This window comes from Mizuhopecten yessoensis, unplaced genomic scaffold, assembly GCF_002113885.1.
Source record: "Mizuhopecten yessoensis strain PY_sf001 unplaced genomic scaffold, ASM211388v2 scaffold716353, whole genome shotgun sequence".
Lineage (NCBI taxonomy): Eukaryota > Metazoa > Mollusca > Bivalvia > Pectinida > Pectinidae > Mizuhopecten > Mizuhopecten yessoensis.
Window position 1 is genome coordinate 59,508 of NW_018480074.1, and position 26,277 is coordinate 85,784.

The 26,277-nt window shown below is 34.8% G+C and overlaps 2 protein-coding genes across 7 annotated transcripts in view; one reads left to right on the forward strand and one right to left on the reverse strand.

Annotated features, from left to right (window-relative positions):
- Positions 1–598: 598 nt before the first annotated feature.
- On the reverse strand, positions 599–20,577 carry LOC110443616. Of its 6 annotated transcripts, none has more exons than XM_021487943.1 (17): positions 20,313–20,575; positions 18,462–18,683; positions 17,777–17,878; positions 13,993–14,094; positions 13,527–13,625; positions 12,710–12,801; positions 11,874–12,228; positions 10,900–11,106; positions 10,259–10,572; positions 9,326–9,840; positions 7,832–7,980; positions 7,078–7,205; positions 6,694–6,785; positions 5,758–5,918; positions 4,911–4,991; positions 2,862–2,986; positions 599–1,864 (listed from the first exon to the last, which is right to left on the reverse strand). In XM_021487943.1, exons 2-17 carry the CDS (start codon positions 18,564–18,566, stop codon positions 1,756–1,758), a joined length of 2,736 nt encoding a protein of 911 aa, XP_021343618.1. In that variant the 5' UTR covers positions 18,567–18,683; positions 20,313–20,575; the 3' UTR covers positions 599–1,755. The 6 variants fall into 6 exon arrangements, with proteins under 6 accessions (XP_021343618.1, XP_021343619.1, XP_021343620.1 ...); XM_021487944.1 differs by lacking the exon at positions 20,313–20,575 and adding an exon at positions 19,865–20,260; XM_021487945.1 differs by lacking the exon at positions 20,313–20,575 and adding an exon at positions 19,664–19,845.
- Positions 20,578–20,623: 46 nt separating this feature from the next.
- The window catches only part of LOC110443579, an 81,810-nt gene continuing 76,156 nt past the window's right edge, over positions 20,624–26,277 (forward strand). Inside the window, exon 1 of the mRNA XM_021487870.1 lies at positions 20,624–20,705. Coding sequence (XP_021343545.1) covers positions 20,701–20,705 — 5 coding nt within the window. The 5' untranslated portion in view covers positions 20,624–20,700. The remainder of the gene's footprint in view (positions 20,706–26,277) is intronic.

Sequence of the window (26,277 nt, forward strand, 5' to 3'; positions counted from 1 at the left end):
TGTACAGCTGTTTCGTTCTTCTAGGACTCGTCGATGATGCCAGGGGCCATACAAGTTGGAAATCACAATCGGTCTAAACAACTGTTGAACCAAACACATAAACCCAGTCGATCAGTTTAATAATTGAGTATCTCCAGTCGCTCAGTTTGATAACAAAGTATCTCAAAACACATATTCCTTATAGCTCAGCTTGATTAAAAAGTGTCAATACTTATCAATTCAGTGGTGTACTCGTTAAGTTCAAATTAATAATGTGTACAGTGTGTGAATGTTCAATGTTGTCAGTGGATTGAAGGATCGGCGAGACAAAAACATCTATATACGGTATGGCTAGTTACAAGTTAAATCGAAAATGTAATAATTTCAATAACAAAGTCATCAACTGATGTTTTTGTTGGTGTAGTTGGCGGATAGCTGGGTTGGTGGAGCTTTGAACTGTAAATCTCTTCATTTCCATGACTACTTATATTCGCGAAAGTAGGATAAATTACCTATCCGCCAAGTGAACGGTCAATAATTGCGTTTCTTCTTTAAGTATTCGAGAATAGGTAGTCGTGTTTTGTAATAGACAACAGATACAAAAATCGATAAAACTAGTCAACGATTTTATTTGACGTGCAAGCCCTTCCAATATCCATTCAACGTAATGCATCATTTTCTTTGAAATTTTCATCACAGATATATGATGACAGCGAATCAATAAAATTTATACTCAGCAATACTGAAACGCATCTGAAAAAGTCTTTATATAAATTCAGTGGTAAAACCAAAAGCAAAGTTCGAATTTGATTGAAAAGTTCAAATTTCTGGTTATAAAAAAGTCTAGTAAAAACCATCTGAATAAATACAGATATTGATTTGATAAGGATAGGCAGCATTCAATACAATGTCATTACATTAGCAAGTGTAAACATAGAAACGAAATCAATGCGACTGGATAAGGTGAGGGGAGAAAATTAAAAGTTTGTGCTTATAAAATATGCCAAACAAACCGCATATGGCATAAAACATTATCAAATGGGGGTAGGGTAGGGTGGTTAGGGGGAAGGGGATACATATGATATTTTCTGTCTGTGTATTTGAGAGTGCACTTGAGACCAAATATGTCTCTATACGATTTTGACAACGGACTTCATCTGCTCAGCACACCGTTGCTTAGTCAGTTGTTTTACGCTCTGTGTTAACCGGTCATTTGCACTCTTTGTTTGACAAAGAAAAATGTGATTTGAATAGGTGTTGTATACAAAAACAAGCACTGAGTTTAAATTATCACTTTATTTATACTATAAACAACGAAGCTATGCACATACTCTTTCCTAAACCATCCAGAAAAACGATGTATGATGTTTACATTCACCGTTATTCATGGAAGTGGTGAAAATAAAGACATTTCATCACATTTACATAAATATACTTTGATATATAATCATGTGAGAAAGATACTTATGTTTAACACTTATATCTAATGATTATTGATAAATGGACATTCTTGTTTTACAAGCATTTAGTTTATCGTTGTCTATTGGTTTTGGCACATTATATTAGTTCTAGATTACAAAAAGTGAGCTGTTTGATGATTTCTTTCGTCTACTAGTCCCGGTTTTCGTTTTGCAGTAATTCGATCCGGGAGTCAGTTTAAAAAGAGATTTAAACTTCTTATCTATATGTCTCAGATAACATTATCCCACTCTGCATGTTGGGTGCATTGTGTTCATTACTGGTTCTTAGTGGACATTAGGCACCCTGGTCAGATTACTAGTCGGCATTCGGACTAGAGTCATCCAGATAATGACCTTCAACAGACTCTATCACTTCATGGACAGCTATTCTGAAGGGATCCGTTGCCTCGGGATCGGCCATCAACCTGTCATATACAATATTATTAAGTATTACACAATAAGATGTAAAGACGTATTGTATTACTTTAGAGTGTACAGCGGTTCTAAAAAAGACAGTTGTGAGCCAATTTCAATATAAACGATAGGATCAGCAAATTACTATTATTAACAACATGCTAAGTGTTCTACGTAATTAGACAATCACTTTTATATGCTTAGCTATCCATAAACCTCAGAGAAGGAGAGGAACTCAGAAAATATCGAATGCTTTGAACAGGATCACTATTTCAAAAGCAGTATTTTTACTGTTTAAATCGTTGTCCGTGGAATGAAATACTTATATTTCAATTCATAAATAATTATATACGTACGTATTTATATTAAAAAACCCCAACAATTTTCTTTTGTATAATTGCCTTCAAATGCATTCATGGGGTAATTTAGAGTTGCACTGCATTCAATAGGTATTCTTTGTCAATACGACTGCCTTTTGGAAATGACAAATTTGATTTCTTGCGTAAGCGCTTCATGCTGAATTGTTCCATTTGAAAAATTCATATTTACTTTGAAAGCAAATAAAAATCATTTTTATTGAAAAGCTTATTATAATTATAATGTTATCTCACTGAAAATCACATTAATTTCTTCACCGTCAATGACTTCAGATATCGGGCCATGGCATTCATAAACTGATATGAATGTGATAATTTGCAAGGTTAGATTTATTAATTTATCGAAAATTGATTTTTATTGGTCTTTGAAACATGCGTATTAAAGAAAAGCTAGTTTTCTCCGTACCAAACAGATGCTTTGCCTTTTCAGATCGTATTTAGGACGTAACTTACTAAACAGAAGATTTCTCAGATCGTACTAAATTTAGGACGTAACTTCTTAATTCAAATGTGACTTACTGTCCAGGTGAAGTATTACGAACAGATTTTCTACCGTTTCACCACGTAAGACTATTTAATATTGAGATTAAGGAAATCGGACCCGGACGGTCTTGTGTAATCAACTTATTACCATTCTTTGGACATGTCCAGTATCCACTGTTTAGCTTCCGTCAATCCCACCGAGTCACATGCCTCTATCAACGACCGGTATGCATGAATGTTGCTCTCACTTTTCTCCCGGGCAACTACCAACATCTTAGAAAGAAGAAATATTCCTTATGATACAACATGTTTAGAAAACGTACATCTTAAAGAAATACTGAAACACACAGAAATTGGCCTACATAGAAAATAAAATTTATATAGTGTTGCGGTAGAACAGAAAAAAAACTTGCACAAAAACAGTATACAAAAAAAATCGATCATTCAATCAGTGTTATGTAATTTAATTGTCATTGTAATATACCACTTAAGGATCCTTGCAAGAAATACTGTAAATATGTATTGAAAACTGTTCTGGTATGACTTTAGCCTTAGTAAATCATTTCTGACAAGAAATCCGTACTTTGCAGGACGTTAATAAATATAATCAACAAGAGGTTTTTTATCGTAAAAGTAGCCAGTCTAGACCAGGATTCGAACACTTGGCATCATTGTTATACTATCATTCTAACAAACAGATATGGCTGGTCAACGAATGTCTAAGCCAACTGTGCTGAAGTTTTATCGAAAACGAAGTTAAGGAGAGGATATTCCATATATGGAAAACAACAGTGCAGTCAGACTGAGATCCTTCAACACAGATGCATATAAAAACGCAAATAATACCATGCAAAATTAAACAAAATACACCGAAATACAATTGAGAAAGAAAAATTAACAGGAAAGAAATAAGTTAATAATCTAACATACTTATAACATAAAAGTAGAAGTGAAAGAAACGAAATCTGGCGCTGCTCACCATTATGTATGCAATTAAGACATGCATGGGTTATTATTGAATATTGTTTTTAATCAGTCAAAGAATATCATGATTGTATGTCTTTAAATGAACGTTATTTTCAGTAATGGGACGTAAGTATTTCTAGTACCTGTCAAACATAGTTCATGTTGTAACATACTAACTGGTTATATTTTCAGTGGAGCTTCCAAGCTAGTCACATGCATATTTCTAGCTCTCTGTGTTTCTGTACAGAGAGCTAATTTAGTCAAGAGAGTTTTTTTGGTGATCTCTGAGAAAGGAAACACGAAAGCAATCAAAATATAAATGATAACGATATTGTAGTGAAAAGTGGTGATGGTTTATGTAAGGGAGACGTTCTAATGAGTTAAAATCAATTTATGCATTTTTGATGAACTTATTTCGGAGTTTTTTTTATTGACCAATGTTACTAAATTTGGACTTGCACCCCGTCAGGGACCCCTAATTCAGAAGTGGGATTCCGTTCGCGAAGGTTCAAGAGTGGGCATGAAAACTTGGAAATATATTCGTGCTAGGATGCTGATATCTAAGCTACGACTAATACCAGCGCTACAGTGTTGGGTCAAGTTAAAAGTGCATTAGATAATACATCAGCAGATAGCGGTATCCCCGAACTACAGGATACAGGATATGATTCGGGCGATGCAGAAGTGGATAACTTGGCTGTCACGAAAGTGGATAATCCAGAGAAACATATCTAGGTAGATGGTCGTACTTGATACAGTGATAAATATGTTAGATGATGCAGTGGCCGATACTTGGATACATGAAAAGGCATATAATTACATGATTTGGATGAAACATCAGTGGATATAGGTGTGCATGCGTCGGATGATACAGCAGCAGATACAGGGAAACATGAACGCCGTGTTACAGTAGCGAGTATAGGGATCAGCAGCAGGGTGACACAGTATCAGCTATAGTGTTACAGCAGTTTGATGAGAAAGAAGATGCAAAGACACAAAGGTTTATTTGTATAGATGGTACGTTACGGACACTTTAGGATATATGAATAGAGGATGCATTAGCGACACATGGATACCTGATAACTACTTAATCAGGAAAATACAGGAAATAGAAAATGCAGAAGGCGGCATCGGGATACTTTGTACACGTTACTGTGATGAATATTGAAAGCTAAACACAGGTGTATATATGTAGAAAATGTGGATATTGAAGCATGCATGAGGACGTTACCCGCAGTAACCTATGGCCGATGGGTAGGGCTACAATTTCCTCTATCTCCGCTGAACAGAGGTCATAAAACTGACCCAAAGACTGTAAAAAATGGTCATACTTATTTTTACACGTATTCAAACAGTAATCAGTAGTATCGCTTTTAACCTGTCACCATTAAGTTAAAAGCGATGTTATAAATGCATATTTTATCGTATTTAGTGGAACCTTGTTACTCTGGACAGATTCTTTTCCGATATAAAATTCAACCAACGTATTAACAAAATAGAAAGCACGGAAATACCGGAGCGTAAACATAACTGTAATTTGAACTAATATTTGATGAAATTTTATCAAATACGAACAACGGAAGGCTTTCAACAGATAACTTATAATAAACACAAGCGAACAAGCTAGATGTTCCGGAAGGGGAAGTGTCTCCCTCTTCTTCTACGACACCCGGCATGTAAATCAAGATAAAATCAAAGTAATGTGTCGTTTTTAAAGAGAGAAGCGATGAATAGCTAATGAGATGTGTTTGGATCATCGGAGTCCGGATACACAAGGTTCCACTGTTATATAAGGTTTGTATACTCAACGTTGTACATATTTTGTATCAGAGACACTTAGTAATCATACTACACGAACCTTTAGTCAATGGATGCTATTTTTTTTTTATATGAAACAGCAATGAACCTAACTGTACTACCTCGCTATAGAAGGTGCCGGTGGCTATCGATCGCAGGCTACACCATCGTAAGAATACCAAGCAGTCGTTAGTACCTTTTCTACTCATCGAGCCTCTGCTCATACCGACATTGTTTAATATTTAATTATTAACTTGGCGCCATATCTGAGACTAGCTTACATGTAGTAGTTTATGCTCGTCCTTGCTGGCCAACGTGTCTGAGAACAATCCGTCCAGTTCCGGTTTTGATAGGTTGAGATGACTTCCGGTTGACTTGAGATCAATGCCGCATTTCTCCACAAGGAGGACGTAGAACTGGTCCGTCATGGGTTCGGGGTGATCTACAAACACAACATGCTGACTTAACCAGAATTTAACTCTTTGGTGAGTAACATGTCTGTGAATTATTTTACTTTTCGTCTAATATACACTCAGATTATTTATGGTCTGTCTACAGTAAGCTCAACGACTATATATTAACTACAATTATACTGAAATGGTAACTATGTATTATACATGTAACAGAGGAACTTATTTTTAATGCGTCCTCCAGGAATCTAACCCGGAACCATTGACATGCTAGTCGGACGATCTACCATCGTATTTATTTCAAAGTATAGTAAACCGGTATACTACAAGTGTGATGTTGATTTGATGTCAATCGTACAAATCGGCCTGATTGGTGTTATTTTCCAGTGTGGTTTGTTTGTTCTTTACAGTTTTTTGAACAGTCATGGTCATTTAAGGACGTGACAGGTTTTTGTGGTGTAGGAAAGCCGAAGTGCCCGGAGAAAAACCACTGCTCGTAACCTGGTGACTGCACTGTGTATGCCTCGAACCCGCGATCCAGTTCTGAAGGGCTTGTGATCGTAAACGGGCAGACGCCTTAACAACTCGGCCACGCCCCCTCCCCCTTTCCCAATTATCTTACATTCCCAAATGTCTTACATATTTGGGAACAGTTTTATGGTATGAAAATAAGTTACTGTACCTGACTGTTTTTTAACGTTATTCTGCATATATATTACCTAATATAACAATTATGTAGGGGTGTAATGCGATTGACAATATTTTAAACACTTTATCTGTCGTTCGCTGTGTGTTGATAGTACTGACTGTTGGTTTCTAGGATGTCCTTGCTGGGACCTTGAAGGGCTTCCTCTAACCAGTGGTAGAAGCGGTCAGGCATGTCCTTTTTCTCCTCAAGCCTGCAAGGGTTAGGTCACAGTAGTCACATCATAAAAACAATGACCACCTCCTAATATTTTGTTAATTTAAACAAAAAACTAAATTCATAACAGTTTAATTTTGTATGCAGAATCCTCAACTCGGACCTCACTGACAGGAAATATTAATAAGCACAACACTAAATAGACTGTTTTGATTGATGCTACACGCAATATCATAAGGGGCCGACTTCAACAACAACAAAAATTAAACCTTTCAAAAGATACTTTGTACAGTTATTTCACACATAGTTATTGTTCAGTAGATACTCACCAGACTTTGAGTTGTGCACTGACATATTCCACCAGGTCGTCCCTTTTGGCCTTCCCGAGGGCGGACAAGAGGTCAGGAACACCCAGGTCCTGACGGTTTTTACTCATGTCTCGCCACAGCTGTAGAATCTTCAAGAAATATAATACATAGAAAAGATATTCTAACTTATCCATACATTATCATAGATTTACATCAGCCATATATTTCTTATGTTCACCAATTTACAAAGCATAATGTGGCATTTGCGTTAACTATTTGCTTACTTTGTAAAAGAAAAAGGTATGAAAATGTATTTAATTTAGTTGATGTATCGACTAATGTATAATTTAGTCAATATGTATTTCCCCGAGAATCTTTTCTTTGCATCAGCAAAATCGGTATAGTCCACAACCAATACGTTACTAAGCGTATTAACTAAACGGTTAAATGTTAGTTAATACATTTAGGAGAAATAAAACACTAAAACTACGTTTTAATGCAAATTAATACATTTCGGAGAAATAAAAAACTTAAAGGAAATAATTTATGTTAGCTAATACACTACTCAATAAATACAAATATAACACTAACGATTTAATGTAATTTAATACACAAGGAAGAAAGAATAAAAAACAAAACTAACGGTTAATGTGAGCTTATTCACAACGGAGAAATAGAAAACCCCAAAAAACTAACGGTTTATTGTGAGTTAATACACTACGGGAAATATACTGTTACTTGAGCCAATTAAAACGATTCACGGTGTGCGTACTACCTTGAATTTCTTTTCCGTGATTGTCTTATTGGGAAGCTTGGAGTGTTCCTCCACTGTACGATAGGTGAGCCCCAGTAGGACGCTTACTTTGATCCATTCATCCCCTGTCTCTCTAGCCAGGTGTTTCAGTAGTTTGTTCCTTGTGAATCCTTGCAGGTAGAATTCATAGGCATGGAAATACATTTTCGAGGTTAAGATTTTACTAGTACATAAAAGTATAATTGACGTGAGTGGTAGGGTATACAAATTGGAGAACAGTTAAGTGAATGTCAAACGTAGAACGAATCTAATTGTTATGAAACATAATAATGAGATTATCGTAACAGATGCTTAGCATCGCACTTCACTACAAACTTATAACAATGACGTTGTGACGTAAGTTTTCCGGTTGTTTACTCACCTCAGTAGAACCAATCTGGTCTTAACTGCTTATGGAGTTACATATCACACTTAATGTGCTACTTCAGAGTATGTTCCAAGTCCAAGTTTTTTTTTTATATCTATATATCCTGTTTACGAACAAACTACTTAACCAGTGGTGTTTATTTTCTGTTAGAGAGGCTTCAATAATTTGTATAGTCGTCTTGTCCTAATTGCCAACTTGAAATTTCAGTGTCTATCATATTTATACGCTTTTTCACTGTGTGGTGGGCCGTTTTTGGCCTCACAAGTTTCTTTCGAGGAGATTTAAAGGCTTTGGCTGTTGCCCGTTTCCCTTTAAATCTGAATGATTGAAAAAATATTTTGGAATGAAAACAACTTTCCTGAATTTGACAGTAGATATTATGATGATGACGGGTGTCACATGCAGTGCAGAATATGCCTACTTTACCGATCCTCCTGACTTCCAGAAGTACCTGTTTTTCCGAAAGGATCTGGTTTCCGGAAGTACCTCGTTTCTCGAAATACTTGGTTTTCGGAAGCACATTGTTTTACCTTTTTACTCGTGAAATCGTTCCCTTTTATATATTTATTTATATATTTATTTTGTCCTTACTTCCTCTTGTTTCTTTTCGTATTTAATTGATTTCGAAATTGATTTTCCTTCGTGCATCAACTCTCTTCTTCATGATCAAACCATGCTTAAAACGAATAAGTTAAGCTTTAATGGCGTAGCTAATAATTGTTAAATATTTCGTCAATTATTTATGAAAACAAAACACTACAAGAAAAATGATAAAATATTATCTTTGAATATTTCCTTTGCAATATCCTTAAATAAATTGAAGAATAGACTAGATAAATGCTGCAAATTTCAGAAAATATTATGTAACGTTAGAGCAACGATTGAAAGCGCATTTCAAGTTCGATGTGATAAAACGACCGAGTCCAGTGGAGAGGACGAATAGAGGTCCTGTACTGGAAACTAACTCTTAGTAACTCTAAGTTAATAAGCCGAATAAATCAGTAAGCTAGCTTTGAAACATGATGCAATACTATCTTCCCTTCACAACGTTACGGGCAGCCATTAAAGGTAAATTGCGTCTTGCCTACCTGGAAATCCGTCTTCAAACTCTCCTAAATCCTCGAGAAATGGAGAACCAGTTAAGTGGATAGGTAATCTAGAAACCTCCTCTTCACTGTCCTCATCATGCAGAATCACCACCCCAGAGTTCAGGTCAACATTCTTTTTCCGACATATTTGAAACTGTTGATAATTGAACCGCTTGGGGTGAAAGTCTAACGGGGTAGAAGGTAATCCTCCACATTTTTCAATTTCGGCACTAAGTGTTATAGAATACCGCTTTCTTGGAACAGATTCAAAGTCTCCAGACACGCTGGGTTTTTGATCCAGGTATCGATAACTCCTCCAGTGATTGAGTCTGTCGTCGGCCTTTCTCGCTATTGCTATCTCTACAATGACGTCATACATTTCATTACCCAATGGTTTCAGCATGACGATGAGTCTGACATGTTGTTTCCTTAGTGAAGCTCTCCGACAAAGTTTGGATGTCTGCTCTATCACCGCATCTTCTATCATGTTCGGTTTTGCTTCAGATGCTACGTAGCTGAAAAAAAATCAAAAGTTATTGAAAGATTTACATGCTGATATGTACCTGATACAAATTGTACTTAATTTGCTTACCGGCACTGTTAATAGTAAGTTATGATAATTCTATCTGGTCCTGATAGGATTAAGTTAATTACTAGAACTTAGATGTGATACCAGACAGTAGATGCTTGGAAATGTGTTGGCTACCTCATTGTGAAATTCGTACTTAGAGATTGTTAGACTATGTGGTGTTTATATATCCAGGTGATTTGTCGTGACAGATATATGAAATGATATATGACCGTAAAATACATACATCTCTTGAAAAGGACTGGATTGAATTGCTAGTCCAATACAGGACTGTACTACGTATTCATTTCCGGGTAACGTTGAAGCGGTTTTGCTACGAGATAATAAAATTAAGGTTCACTTACTATGAGAAATGTGTTACTGGGCATTTGATACATCCTTTGGCAGCTATAGGGTCTTTCTCTATAATACTCCAGCATTCCAGTATGTCTTCCTGTGTCTCTTCTCCATCCTCTTCCATATCCAAATAGGCTTGACTGCTTAGTTCGGCCCCCAGTATATACAGACTTCCCTCTCCGTCGTAGTCCTGTGGGAGAGGTATCTTCAGACCAACTTCTTTTTGTGGACGCTCGCGGTAATTATGGTTCAAGTCATAAAAATGACTAACAGATACAATGTTGTCGAAATCTCGCGGATCGAACACTGGGCTTGGCATAACCTAAGATGAAATCAAATATGGCATGATATTGGAAATGTTAGCAAGTCGTAGATGATGATCTTTCATATTATTACATCGTGCGAAATAATAACAAATTTTGAAATTCGTACATATTCACTGTTAACGTTCTTGTAGGTGAAATAATAAGGTTGCGTTGAAAGAGGTCAAAGAGTTACTCCACAGAAGAAGAAAAACACAGCAATAGAAAGGCACATATCCAAATGTCACTCGAAGGATGATAAAATACATTAATCAACCAAAATATGTAGTAATACCAAATATTCATTTTCTTAACATGAATGATGTTCATTATTTAATAAACCTTACCTCTAAAGATATTCTACTCTTAGGTTCATTGAATGTATTTGGTGGGACGGAGATCTGCACGAACTGGTCCACCTCTGACGTCACAAATGTTCCTTCTGGGGGTACATCAAAATTTTCCACTCTTGGAACGGTAACCAGACAGAAGGCAGACATTGTGGTGAGGTCTGCCTCGGTGTAACACACCCACTTATAATCACTTAGGCTGTTCTGAATATAATAATCAGTGATTAGTGTTATTTGTAATTAAATTTTGTTATAAAATGAGTCGATTTGCACAGACAGTTTCATACATTCAAGAAATCGTCAATAAGATTCATCAGTTTGGAAAAATGTTATATCAAAGTATTACTTTATACACAAACAATGTAAGTATCAAACGTGTCACAACGTTTCAAGACCGACTGATCCCTTTGTCAAGCTGTGACTGAACGAGCGATTTGTATTGTTTACCTGTACAACGATGTGACGGAATTGTATATTTCATATGCAACTAGACCCGGGACGTTTCGCCTATCAATAGAGTGTGTGTCGAATGGGTTACATTAACAAATCGTTATTGAGTAAGGAGTTGGGTTTCCAAGAATGCTCGATCACTTTTCAGAAATCAGAAAAAGAAACACACAATATGTGAATCTATTATCAGAGTAATAAATGTATGCAAAAAATGCAAAATTTTCTGACATCATTCTGTTTAGCATCGTACATCAAGCAGTATGCGCTATAATCCAAACATGAAAGTAACACATCCACCCAAGTGACTGCACCTTTAAAAATTGGTAATGGATATAGGATGCCAAAAACGATCACTACATCATATAGCTGTTTCGTCCTTCAATGACTCGTCGATAAGGTGATGCTAAGGGCCAAAATGTCGCAAATAAACAGAAGAGGAGGCACAAAAAAACCCATAAATATATGAATTTCAAACTTTAGAGTAAGATATTCATGTGGATAATGTGATTAATGTGACTTACTTCGCATCGGATTCTTTTGATGTCCATTATTTTGTTGGCGGGGTTTATTTTTGGTTGTGTGTCCGTCTTCATGTAGACATCCTCAAATGGGTCGGGATGATTGTAGAGAGGAATTTCCAAACAAACGAGTCCGTCAGACTTGGAGGAGGACAGACGATACTGGAATGTATCGCTGATGAGGAGCTCCTGCCTGCCGGGACGGAGGATATTGTCACTATACTCTGGTCTGACGCGGCGACACAGGAAGCTCAGACTGTCAGTGCTGAATGTTGGAGGGGTGAACACGACGAGCCCTATTTCGTTGAATGAGGTCTTGGCATCGGCCTCCAGTTGCTTATGTTCAATGAAGACATCACTTGACAAGAAAACAAATCACAATTTGGCCGTTCAATGCGTCATTTTGCATTAAAAGACAACAAGAAAATATGGAAATGTCAAAAGACAACAAGAAAAAAGATCACATTTTGGCTGTTCAAAGCGTCATTTTGCATTAAAAAATAACAAGATAATATGGAATTATCAAAAGACAACAGGAGAATCCTGGTCAACAAAACCGTAATTTTCAAACTAGGGCAATATGGGCAAGGGACAGTTTGACATGTAGACCTTTGAAAAAGTACAAGAAGAATAAGTCCATATGTTCCGGAAAGGTTAGCGTCGTCTGCTTCATCACAAACACCCGCAATTTAAATCCAGGTCAACTCCAAGTAATTTTACGTCATTATAGCGAAAACGTGATAACAAAACAAGACACACTAATGATCACAACTTTTCCAGAATCAAGCAAAATAAGGGCCAAAAAACCCCAGTAAAAACCATGTATGAAACAGACTTACTTATTTTTCATTCCATTCACTACTCGTTTTGACTCTAATAGAGTAGTCCCGATATCTTCATTTTCGCAAATTGATATTGGTGTTTCCTTTCTCTTAAAAACATAACAAATATTACACAAATTTAATACGACAATATTCAAAAGCATCCCAATTCTTTTTTTAATGAGAAGTATAATTAAACAGTATAATATATGTATAAAATTTCCATTTTCTCACCTGCATTACTGTTAATAATTAAATAGAAAACCGTAATAGTTTATGTAATATATATGACCCACATACGTTTGATGAAAGAGCTTAATACGATATATATATATATAGATTTGAAAAATTTATGTTTTTATTCTATATTTTCCTTCGCAAGGACTTATTTATTTATTATCTACTATATATATATATATATATATATATAATAAAAAGGGATTAAATGTCCATGTGAAGAAAGTAAATATAGAAAAAATAAGATTAACGACCGACTAAAAAAATAGCTGCTTTCACCCTTCACATGGCTCTTCAGATTTAAATAATAAACCTGAAGAGCCCTGTGAAGGGTGAAGGCAGCTAGTTTTTTAGTCGGTCGTTAATCTTAATTTTTCTATATATATATATATACATGTATGGGGCAAAGAAGTAATTCCAACAATGTGGACAAGTTTAGGTTGTCAAATTTTCAAATTATATATACAACTTGGGTTTTGAAAGTGAAAATCGATATGACGATATAAATTATAAAACAATAAAAGGAAGTGTATAGCTCTTATGTGGATATAGACTTCCGTTAACAATTGTGATGTGGTTGGGAGAAGAGCTCTGTTACCAGGTTCCGTAGGGTGGCGTCAGCTCCACAAAAGACCAGCAAGTCTGCAGCTCGGGCGTGGTCCCGGTTAGAGGCGTAATGTAGCGGGGTACACCCCACCTGTCGTACACATAGCATAATAATTGTACCACTGTCTCTAAAGGAAATTACTAGATTTATTTTAATCCTTAGTAACACATGATTTTTTTATCTGTATTATTATTATAGAAACGTAAGGAATATTTGACAGCTTTAAAATGAATCATAAAATAAATTATAATGATAGTTAACAAATTGATGATAGGAACCTATATACGGTAATCCGGGACATCAATGCTTCAATTTGATCAGGGGAAGAATTTCATTTGCAATTTTAAATATAAGAAATTAACTCGTTGTTTAGAAATAAGACTGTGTGTGTGTATGCGGGGGGAGAGGGTCCGAACTTATGAGGTTCCACATCAGTAGTATTGATTGGTTTACACACGTAGTCAGTGCTATCCATATTGGCATTGAAGGCCAGCAGTAACATCATACTCTCCGTGTCCCCCGCCTCCGCCGAGTAGTGCATCGCTGTTAGCCCCCGCTCCTGCCAGATAGACATAACATGGTTAGTAACGAAAAATACCAGGACTATACATTCATAGAGTAGCCTAGTCAATTACTACATGAACTTTGTGGGACGAAAATGGTGAGATAGATAATGGACAACCCTTGTTCAGTAGAATTATGGGAATTAATAAAGCAATTAAATGAAATGTTGTTAATGATACACAGAGTAACCTGCAATTATTTAGAAGGCGGTGTATTGTTCACAGACATAAGTGAAATAAATGTTTTGTTGCCTTTTTGTGGTATCGACTTTTACGTTATTACTATCAGGAAATTCAGGAATTCTTCTAACGTAAAGTTGCTGTGGTAGAAAATTCCTATAATGAAATCCTCGGCGAGGAATAGTATGAGTGTCTGCTGACTCGGTGGTTGACGCCACAGGAAGTACGATGTAGCTCAGTGTGTATAGTATATATATAAAGATGTATGGAGTGTGTGATAGCGGCGGATGTAGCACGCGAGCATTTCGGTACATTACACCAGGTACTGTAACATTTAACGCGGACGTAATTCCGGATTTTTGACGTGATGCAATAATGGTGTTGTTTTCTGTAACAGATGCTTATAATACCGTGTCAGGATTCAAGGAATCACAGACAAGGACCAGCAGAAGAGATGGTTACATAAGTATAAGGTACGTACTATTTGTTGTTTTGTATATGCATAAACATTTCATTACCACACGTTTAGAGTTATCTAAATACAGCAGGCCATACTGCAGGTTGGAATGTTTCGTTTAGTGTTTAACATACGCACTAGGTACGTAAAATATGTTGTTTGTAATTCATATACATAAACATTTTATCATCATACCTTTAGATTTTTTAGAAATGCAGCAGGCCATACTATAGGTGAAAATTTATCACAACAGTGTTAAATTTAAGCACTAGGTACGTACTGTCTGTTGTTTTGTTAAACATTTATTAACATTTTATCATCACACGTTTAAGTTACTAGTAAAGCAGCAGGCCATACCATAGGTATGATTTTATCATTTTAGTGTTATGTTTGCAGTGTTTGAAATAAGCACTAAGTACGTAATGTATGTTGTTTTGAAATACATTTGTAAACATTTTATCATCACACGTTAGAGTTACTAGAAATGCAGCACACCATACTATAGGTATGGTTTTATCATTTTAGTGTTTTTTAGTGGTTGAAATAAGCACTAGGTACGTAATGTATGCTGTTTTAAATACATTTATCAACAGTTTATCATCACACGTTAAAGTTACTAGAAATGCAGCATGCCATATTTTAGGTATGAATTCATCATTATAGTGTTTGACATACGCTCTAGGAATGTAAAAATGTATTGGTTTGTTATACATGTGTAAATATTTTATTATCACATATAATTACAGATATAATGTACATACTATACTATGGGTAAATAGTTAGCATTATAGTAGTTGCCAATTGTGCGTGATGACATGTATATAATAATAGAAATGTAGCAAAGCATGTAAGTAAGTACGTATACAATTTTATCATTATAAAATCATATCAATCGTAAACAAACAATTCTACGGACGTCCACATCAGACAGTACTTCAACTTGGACAATGGATTTCCTCATTGTACTGTAAACAAATATGTGTATGTGTATAAACACATAAAAAGTCAACACGTAGACAGTCAAATTACTGTGTGACTCTACATACTACATAACTAATATAAAACATGGAAACGTTGATTTCTCATACGATATGAATTTGCGATCATTTTACCTGGTGTGACAGGTATGCTATGTTTACCATCAGATTTCACATTTGTGTGGCCTTAGTAATAACTAAAATTAGATCCTCGCTCTCGCCCATATCGTCAGTGAAGTGTGACACGTACGTCAGTCAGTTGCCTTGTAACACATATTACCCTATTCAATCAAACATTCAGATCTATACACATTTTGTAGTGTTGTAGTTATACAAAACGATGTATAGAAACCTCATATGTAGTGGCATTGTGCATGATATTTGTTTTTTTCTAAACTACACTTAAAATAGGAAACGTTCACAATATAGATAGTAAAATCTGTATCAATATAATATTACTGATATACATTAATTAGGCTATATTATATACATTAAAGCTTGTCAAACAGCTTGTATCCGTTTAGCCAATAATTATAATTGCTAAACTGCTGACTTGCTGATTAAGGTCTACGTTACGAGACCGTCACACCCATGCTACATAGACAAAACAGTACGTTAAGTTACGGGATATATATCTACTTGACTGTTGAGTCGTTAACGGTATCTTTTCCTGATCGGCCTGACTGGATGTGCTTCCTTAGATTAAATAGCCAAGGAAAAAAAGCAGTGGTGTGTGTCGTCTTTAACCTAAATATCCTGCCTCAATTATACGAATTGTTTTAGATACAAATAAATCTGCCTGATTTCGTACTACCTTAACTTTTATACAATACGATTCTGTTCTGTGAGAATGTAACTGTTTCGACTCTAGTTTTGTTAACTAAGCAATTTGATCAAATGTGTCTATTGTCACTTCATGCAACGAATCAGATACTTCAAATGTGATCTTTTAGCGGTGTGGAAATGTTTGAGAATTTCTCATTCAGCAAAAATAACGCGAAAATTTTCGCAAAATATTTATGGATTATATATGTAAAAACATTAAAAAAAATATTGATTTCAGAATAACTGCTTACGCGAAAATTTCTACAACAAGGTCAGTTTGAAGTCACAACACGAACATTTCACCTCGCGAGAATTTCTACCTTTACTGTACATCTATCTAACAGATTACACACCCCGCAATTGTCAAAACCTTGTAAGAAGTTGAATAAGCTTAATTCAGAACCAATTTGATATACAACGAACGGTGCAGGGGACTGTTGTTTATTTTCTCTATAGATTAAACATCTATAGATCTTGCAATGCAGTGGCTAATAATTGCTACATAACACGACCCTTGTAAGGTTCACATATGCCCAGTAGGACATTTATTCGTAGTATTTACCCTGTATTGTCAGATTAAAGATTAATTGATTTGCAGTTCACTCTTAGGATTGGTTTATCGGTGTAGCAAAAAAAGTTTAAGCTGTACTAAACAACTAATGGGCCATATTACACAACATCTACGTAGCTTTATGACAAATAAAATAAATTATTTTCGGGTGAATATCAGTTTATAGTTACATGTTTATGTTTATAAAATGCAATTTTAAGACGATTCCGACAAAGAGTTACTTTTCTCATAGCCACTTTTATGAATAAAAATCGTAGTTTTGAAAAAAAGCTAACAAAGCTTTGTGAACTATGCCGTTTTTCCCTCTATGACTATATGGACTGATCACATATGGTTAGCTTTACATTGACTGATATGTATAATGCGACGAGTTGCACAAAAAAGGTATTTGCGTTATAATGAAATGTTGTGTGGTTTATCCAAGGATGCTTATAACGGAGCGAATACTAAAGTGTCTGAACTCAAACTCGATAGGAAAAAAGGGGACAGGGGTGGGGGTGGGGGTGNGACGCAAATTTAGGGGGCAAACGGAATGAGGGAAATTGTTTAGCATAATCACTGGTTACTGAGTATATACATTCATATCTCATTCCACTTTCTCGAAGCGGGTACAGTATCATATTCTAGGAGTGTCAACAACGTCATCATTTTCAGGCAGCCTTACTCACTTTATCTCTTGTGTTGGGTTTGGCGCCATGGAAAAGCAGCAATTTCATCATGACAAAATTTCGCCGCCGGGCAGCCTTCAGCAAAGGTGTCATCCCATCAGTCTGTTACGGTGGATAATGTCAGTCTACATCATTGATTTTTTTACCATGAACGTGATTTTTAAATTAGATTAACGTTAGTAGTAGTCTTCCATGTAAATCCCTACGGACTATGTTTTCCTTTTCTGATTTATCTAATCGATGTAACGAAACTTATTTAACAAGGAACTTATGCGGAATGGGTATTGTATTAATAAAACAGAATGTAAAAGGAAATAATTCAGAATGGGTATATCTATTATAAAACTTAATGTAATTAGATGGTATTTTTTATATCAAAAATCACCTCTTTAGAAAAAGATATACAACGAATTAGATTCATATATCATAACCACCATCTTAAAATCAGTAGGTCTGGACCCTGATGATTATCTGTATTTAGTCACTTCAGCCCGTCTCTCACACCGTCCGAATATTATTGAGTGAATGTGTCTTCACCAGCTTCTATAATCATTCTATCAGCATCAATGCTGGCGGACTCTATAGAATGCATTCGAACGGGGCGATTGTTCTAGCAGATAAAGTGTTTTGGGACCTGATTCCATCTTCCCTTCCCTTCCCTCTATTAATGGGAAGATATACCTACCACATCCCGTTTGTTGACGTCCGCTCCGAGTCTGAGGAACTTGAGGGCGTTGCCCGTCTGGCCTTTAATGACTGCATCGTACAGTCTGTAGTTTACGTCGTGCATCTTAGCTACTTCCTATATCATCACCAAAGCTACTTCCTATATCATCACCAAAGCTACTTCCTATATCATCACCAAAGCTACTTCCTATATCATCACCAATCTAATGTCGATAGCTTACTGAAATATAAAATAGAAAAAAATGCACTATGTCGTCAGTACATAAACAAATATTCTGAACTCAAGTTATCAATGACAATAGTAGGAATTAACTAAAGATACACTAAAGACTGGAAGCGAAACTAGGTTCTCCCTATAGGTAAGCGTTTCATGCCCCACAACCGTCACGACGTCTATACCGTTAAATCCATTAACACTGAAATCTTTAATAGACTTCGTTTATACCATGACATAAACTGAAATTAGTGCATCCGTGTTAATTCTCTACAGCAACGTCCTTAACTAAATCCAATACTTAAGTTAATGTATTGGCTTAAGTTCATTACATCCCTAACGGAATCTCAATACTTCAATAATAATTTACAATATATGAACTACAAGAAATATTTTTAAAACCTTACCAATATAATTGATATAACAAGAAAAACAAAAAATATTTGATAGTAGAAACCAAACTAATTGATTTGACTTACTATTTATATTTGATTTTATCTGTCATATTAATAAATTTATTATATATATATATAATGGATTTAAAGGACAATTATATTTTCATATAACATTAATCGGAAAGCATGTATATTTTTTACATATATTGTTACAAAATAAAATGCTACTTAACAGTTTATATGTGTGTTATTTATATACATACCCTTTATATGCCTATTATTTGTATGTATTATATATACAAAATTCATATGTATACTATTTATATGTATATATATATATATATATACTACCTATATGCATACATTTATGTTTGTAGATGTTTAAGATCTATATGTTGTATACTATTTTTGAAATTTTATATATATCAAATATGAAAAACGAACCATGTTGAATTCTGAATTCTGTGAACGTACATTTTACAGTATTACAAAACCTGTTTCTGTATGAAGTCACCACCTTTTTTTTTATCAAAATAAGGATAATTTATTTGAAAGCCAGACTCCTTCTGTTAAACAATGTATCAAACTTACCTTGTCATAACGTCAGTTGTAGAGCGATTATGTGTCTAAGTACGGCATGGTAAATATTTCCCCATTTTGCTTCAACATAGTTTACCTTCGGAACTCGATCAAATATAATTAAGAACATAGCAAGCAATAGCCATGTAGTGTGTTGACATATACACAGATTAGGTTAATATTTGATTAATATATGCTGTTTAAGGTACATACCTGGTTAATATTAAAGGAATTCCCGTCACATAAATACTACGTCTAAACTCCAAATAAACCTGGATAAAAAGTCTCCTTGTTTACATCATGTGAATAAAAATATGAACTAACGCTAATCACAGTTGCCTAGGTATTATCCCATGCAGCGTTTGGCACATAGGCTGGGAAATATGTATATCGGTCGAGCATTGCTAACAGATCTGTCACTTACAGGTACCCGACTCTTCTGTTTATGTATTATCGGCCATCTGGGGTGTCGACAGCTCATATAATTACTTCTTGTCACAGAAGTTAATCATATGGTCTGTTTTTGATCACATACACCGGCTAACAATACACATTAAATATGAATGGAACTAGCCTCAGATAATCGGATTATACAGGAACTGTGTCAGACGTAACAGTGAGGGAATAATCAAATTCAATAAAACATAACAAACATATTTACCTTCTTGATATACTTTGCTTCCAAGACACCTGTAACATATTACTTCCTTGTGTTGTAGACGCTGACTGTGTACAGACACGTTCTTGATTGTCCAGGAGACTTAGTCCAATAAACTCTTCACATTGGCAACAATTGGTCAGGCTGAAAGGGGACAAAACAGCCTAAAACAATGAACTATGGCCGAATAGCAGGTATTCTGTGTGTATCTAATCTGGTGAGGAGCGCTCAATTAATTGTCTATAAATAGTGAGCAGAACTGTTAACAATCACTGTCAATGGTAACGGAGACGCACTACAGAGACCCGGTGTGTATTCGGCCGACAACATGGCGGAGCTTGTTGTGAAGACGAAGAAACGCTGAAGTTGGAACTGACATTTCCCTCTCAATATGGGGTTTGTTAAATTGTTTATTCATTTATCATTTCAGGTAACATATCGTGAACATATCAAATGCACTGTCATAATCATAAATCAAAGCAACTCGTGAAATATTTGAATTAATGATTACGTACTAACCATGCATGTTAATGGTGAACTATAATCTAACAAAGTATTACACAATTATCAAATGATATTTGCTAACATCTGTAAAAAAGTTAAAATCAATATAGGACCCAACCATGCATATAACAGTAACATAGAAATATATGTGATTAACAAATACATCAGAACTCCGCGATGCATATAATAAGGCTACAGTGAGAGCCAAGATAATTATATATATTTGTAATCATTATTTGATTTGAATCACATTGTATTTATCATTGTTGCTTTAAACAACCCCAATACCGTATCGTATACATTGTATATAACTGGGTCCATGCTACTTACTTCATAAATTGTTTATTTGGATTTGTAGTAAGTAGCACCTTACATAAAAGTTACTGCTGTGAAGGAAGCTACCTATCAACTGTTCACTGAAGTTAGATAGTAGTTTCACAGTACATTTGACGTAGATTCAGATTATCTGTAGATAGGGCGCACATCAAGTGTTGACCCAGAGTGTATCTACGTCAGACACTACAGCTCTTCTTAAACTATCTTTAACAATCAATAGCTAACGCCGGCTAGGGTCGGCTCTTTATGGAACCAAAACAGTGTCTTTTAACAAAAGTTTATCTCTGCTTTTTTGGTTGTATAGCAACCCATTTCGCATCGATCTGTATCGATTTTGCAAGCGTCTTCGTTAAATAAATGTGTTTACATTATCCCCCACTACCTTTGTACGTGACTTTGACAAGTAAATTAAACGAATATTTTAGTATCCAATATCATATATATATTGGAAAACGTGGATCACAATGAATCCTTTAAGTTTACATGCGTTTCCCCTGTAGGTTTTCCGTTTTTCAGTAGTTAACAACTTCTAGGACAAGATATCACTAATCTAGCTTATCAACATATACCAAATTTACGTTAGAAATGACAATTAGGCGATTGATTAACATTTGTTCAGCGGACTATTACTTCGAAAAAACTAGAGCCAGATGACAAGCATTTCATATAGCTTTGACCTGAATTATATCTCCAAACACTATTGTTATTCAAGGAAGGTCGGCAGACTGAAGGATCGGAGTAGATTACGCTCTAAGTACACTTGGTGTACTGTGTTAGTCAATGTTCATAATGTATACAACTAAACAACGCGGTCTACTCCTCATGTGTATGTATGACACAACAGTAGGGAGTATTATTACATTCTACAAAAAGGTGTTAAACAGGAGATATATACATAACTGTGTAGAACAAATGATATATATATATATATATATATATGTATAATATAATATATATTTTCATAAAGGAATCCCATCCTAGATATGAATATTCAGATTAAAATTTAAAATTTCAGATACAATGCAGCCACATAAGATTTTCCAGTTCTTAAATTTTAAATATTTCAGTATCTACCTTTTAAGGCCAGGCTTGTTTGTTTGAATTGACGTTTAATATTAACTCCGTATAGAAGTCGATGCATTCGTATTTGCGTTAAGGCTTAATTAAATACATGCATGAACAAATTGGTAATTGAAAAAAAACATTCTGTTGAATTTGAATATAACGTATGTCGAATTTTAAACCATGAACATGGCCTTGAGTTGAAAGCCCTCGTCGCCTAGTGCAATGTACACGGGTCTGTTTCGTGCCTCTCTACTCGCTACACTATACTTACTGTAAACACACAAGGACAAATGCTATTATATAAACATCGATCCATGCGTAACGGTCGTCCCACACGAATAATAAACGACTGAAAGCTAACTTATGTAAATCAAAATATGTGTAAAATCAATCGCTTATACATATATTAAGTGATTTCATATAACGTGTATGATCAATGCGCCTGACAAACTTCTAACATGTCTATTCGAGTGATTCGTCCCATTACTGAACCATCCACTTGACGTTGATCTCTTTAGAAAGTCACACTTCGTTAATCCGGATATGCACATTTCAAATGTGAATAAGAGAATAGCATTAGCTGTGCTACATAGGGGTAAAGTTAGTCATTAGCAATCTGATATATGGTGTTTCATAGGTAATTGAATAACAATCGCCATGTAACAAAGGGAGAATGTTATTCATAAGCATTCTGACATAAGACATTGGATAACATTTACTGCGTTTAATAGGCATTTGGATAACAGTAGCAGTCTACGTTAGCTGTATTATATTATGGAATCCGTAAACAAAAAACATTGTTTTAAATTGCCGTGCTGATTCAATGTAGATTTGATGTAGATCAAGCGTTGGCATGAACTACGTCTCCATTTGTTTAAGAATGTTTTTGTTGTTCTTTGAAACAGAGTAAATTAATAGTATTGACTGGTGATAAGATGTATTATGTCGGTAGTTGTGTAAGATACTATTGTTAATAGTTTCTATTCGTATGTATAACATGATACAGTCCGTTTATGTTTATCGTAATTCCTTTTAGAACATTTTCATTATTTATTAAGAGTGCAATACTATACTAAATAGATACTTACATGTTGTTCACTAACCCTCATTTACAATTCGATGGTAGTGAAACTGTTTCGTTTGGTCATCTGAAATGGTACACCGTACATATATTCCAGATTGCATCTATTTTATAAATACTTAATCAGTATTAAAACAAACTTTGGTGATGGTAGGTCTAGGAAGTAGAATGGATAAATCTTGCATTATTTGGAACATTTATCTTAATCTTAATATATTCTCATAACTACTGTATGCAGGACATACTCTTATGCAATAATGCAATAAGATAACCACCAAATAGTAACAAGAGATAACCAGCTACCAATTTAGTAGATAATAACATGGTATGCCTAAACAAAATAAAGAAAGGGATGAAAATAAGTGGGATATTTAACTCTTTTTTTAAATTTCCTTTGAACGGCAGCCGTATTTCATTCGCACAGCAAATTTCAACCATTCAAATAAATCTTAAATCCCCGTCTTATTAACATGGAATTGATATCCCGTAATAAAGATAATATCGAGTTGTTTCATTCATATCCTTCGTTTGAACACATTAAAAATAAAATAAAGCATAGAATTTGTTTCTCTCTTTTTTCTCTCTCTTTTTTTCTCTCTTTTTTACGACATTTAAAAAAAAAAAAAATTCAGTTGGTAGTCTTCTTTCTAGGTCAGACCTTACAAAATACTTTGGGCCACAATGCAGCCTTAGTAGTATGTACATAAAAGGTATTTAACAGTAGCACTCAGTCAAAAAGAGTTTAATCGGCAGCAATCGTTTGTCTGCGTTTAAATAACTAGGTTTGTTTATTGTGTTTACATAGTCAACCTAGTAAGCTTGTTCTAAACACCTGTAATACATTATGTTTATTACTGTAAAAAAGCGCTTTGTTACTATGTTACGTCAAGGTGAAGTGTTTTTTTTCTGATATGTGCATACCTTGGTCTGTATTTGCAATTCTTATTTTGGCGTAAACTAGTCGTGTAACAAGTTGACGTTTCACTTGCAGGTGTTTATAACCATAAAACATTATTCTAAAGTAGGTTGCCAAAATGTATGTGGACTTGTATACTAGAAAGGTACTTCAAAGGTGTATCATGTGTAGAGTCCAGTTGCTATAGATACATAGTGTTTCCTGGTCTATACATGCTGTTATTAATCTTAATGTTAAAGTGTATAATTTTGACTGTTTTGATAAAGTTCATTTATGTACTAACAACTGTGTTAGTAACAAAACGGAGTAAAGTCGATCTGTTGACGTCATTTTTGTTTACATTTTTCGAAATCCTTTATATGTAATATATTCACTCACGAAAAGGTTTCTTTTTAAAAAGGTAAAATGTGCATGTATATTGGTGCCCCATAGAAATTAAAAATGCTACGAATTTGTTTACTTAGTTGATGCTTGGGGGAAAAACTTTCTTTACGTCGGAATTGTTATTCCATGGAAAGAAAGTTTGTATACGTATTAATGTTGATCAAACATGAAACTCAAACGTGCACCAAGAGACATTTACGTCCTTAACCTCACTTATATATTTCTATTGACATGAAATTAACATGACACGACCTTGTTATGACATTAATGTATGCAGCAAAACATGTTTAATAGTGTTTCCTTTTTGTCTATTGATCAGCTTAAATGAATATTTCTTAATTTAGACAGAAAAATCATATTCGAAGTAAGTGCACTGTACCTTTTGGTAATATGTTTGTTGTGGAAGACACCAGCACCGTGCCTTTCCCCTTAATATTTTAGTTTTCAAATTTAGGTTATTAAATTTGGTCAGGTCCTGATATTCAAAGACTTTCATTTCTTCGCATGATAATTGAAATCCCTATACAAATACTAAAAAATGTCGTAAAGTTTACAAGGCGTTGAAAATCTGTGCCAGTAAGCAATGAAATCTTTGTTAATCATACTGGCAAAATTAGAAGAGGTGACCCGAAAAAAGGAAATGAAGTATCGTGGTAATCTTTGTGAAATGATATCGTTTCATTATGACTTTTTCTTGTTGGTTGATATATAACCAATGCTATTTAAGCTACTAGACTAAACTATACTTTTACGTTGTAACTCCAGACAACGCTATATGTAGGATGGCGTAACAGTTGTATTAAACGAATGAGTATGACAACATTGGAATGTAATTGAAGGAGGTATACAAATATTTCATCATAATTGAGATTTATAGCAGAAAAAAGGTGTTTACATTCTCGTCTGGGTACATACTTGCTATGAATATCAGGGGGTGAACATATACAGGCATATTACACAATCGATAAATGTCCTGAACGGATACCTGTGGAACTGCAATATAATGACGAACATAGGGTAGAAATCCACTGACATGTTCTAACATATGTTTGTTTAAGCTCATGATTACATTACGTATGCGCGTTTTATCGATAGAGACTCAATCATTCGGGATTGGTTGGTACATGTAACATATAATAAAAGTCTCTTATTGCAATTTAGTGGTAACAGTCTGTATGTCGTTTTGTGAACCATTTAATTACACAACAATGAGCTGTATGATTTTAATGCCCGATATTTCAATGGAAAACGAAATAAATACACAAGCTTTAGATAGTCATCTTGTATTAAAGCGTATCAATGATATCAGTGTCACATCAGTTTACACGATCTAAGGCCAGTATATGCCATGATATAAAGCAAGTTTATGTTGTGACAAAACCAGTACATGATAATTTAAGTCCATGAAATGAATTTAATACATGGTATGACATAGGGCCTGTCTATGTTATGATATAAGGCGAGTCCATGATATAACATAGACCTGTCCACGTTATGACATAAAGCGAGAACATGATATGACTTTAGACCAATCCATGTTATGACATACGGCCAGTCTATTTTCTGATGTAAGATATTAATATTCCAAAGTGAATATATATATGTTACAGCTGCTGAGTTAACCAGTGGCTGTATCCCCCAGTGATTGTTTAAGAACATTTGTATTCTTCAGTGAAGGTTTA

What these genes read in the sequence shown, in the direction of transcription:
- LOC110443616 (XM_021487943.1), bottom strand. Translation starts at nt 18,566, where the DNA reads ATGCACGACGTAAACTACAGACTGTACGATGCAGTCATTAAAGGCCAG. An exon ending in AACCCAACACAAGAGATAAA is followed by an intron (nt 14,095 to 17,776) that starts GTGAGTAAGGCT and finishes TCTATCTGGCAG; the next exon opens with GAGCGGGGGCTAACAGCGAT. An exon ending in ACGCCACCCTACGGAACCTG is followed by an intron (nt 12,802 to 13,526) that starts GTAACAGAGCTC and finishes TATGTTTTTAAG; the next exon opens with AGAAAGGAAACACCAATATC.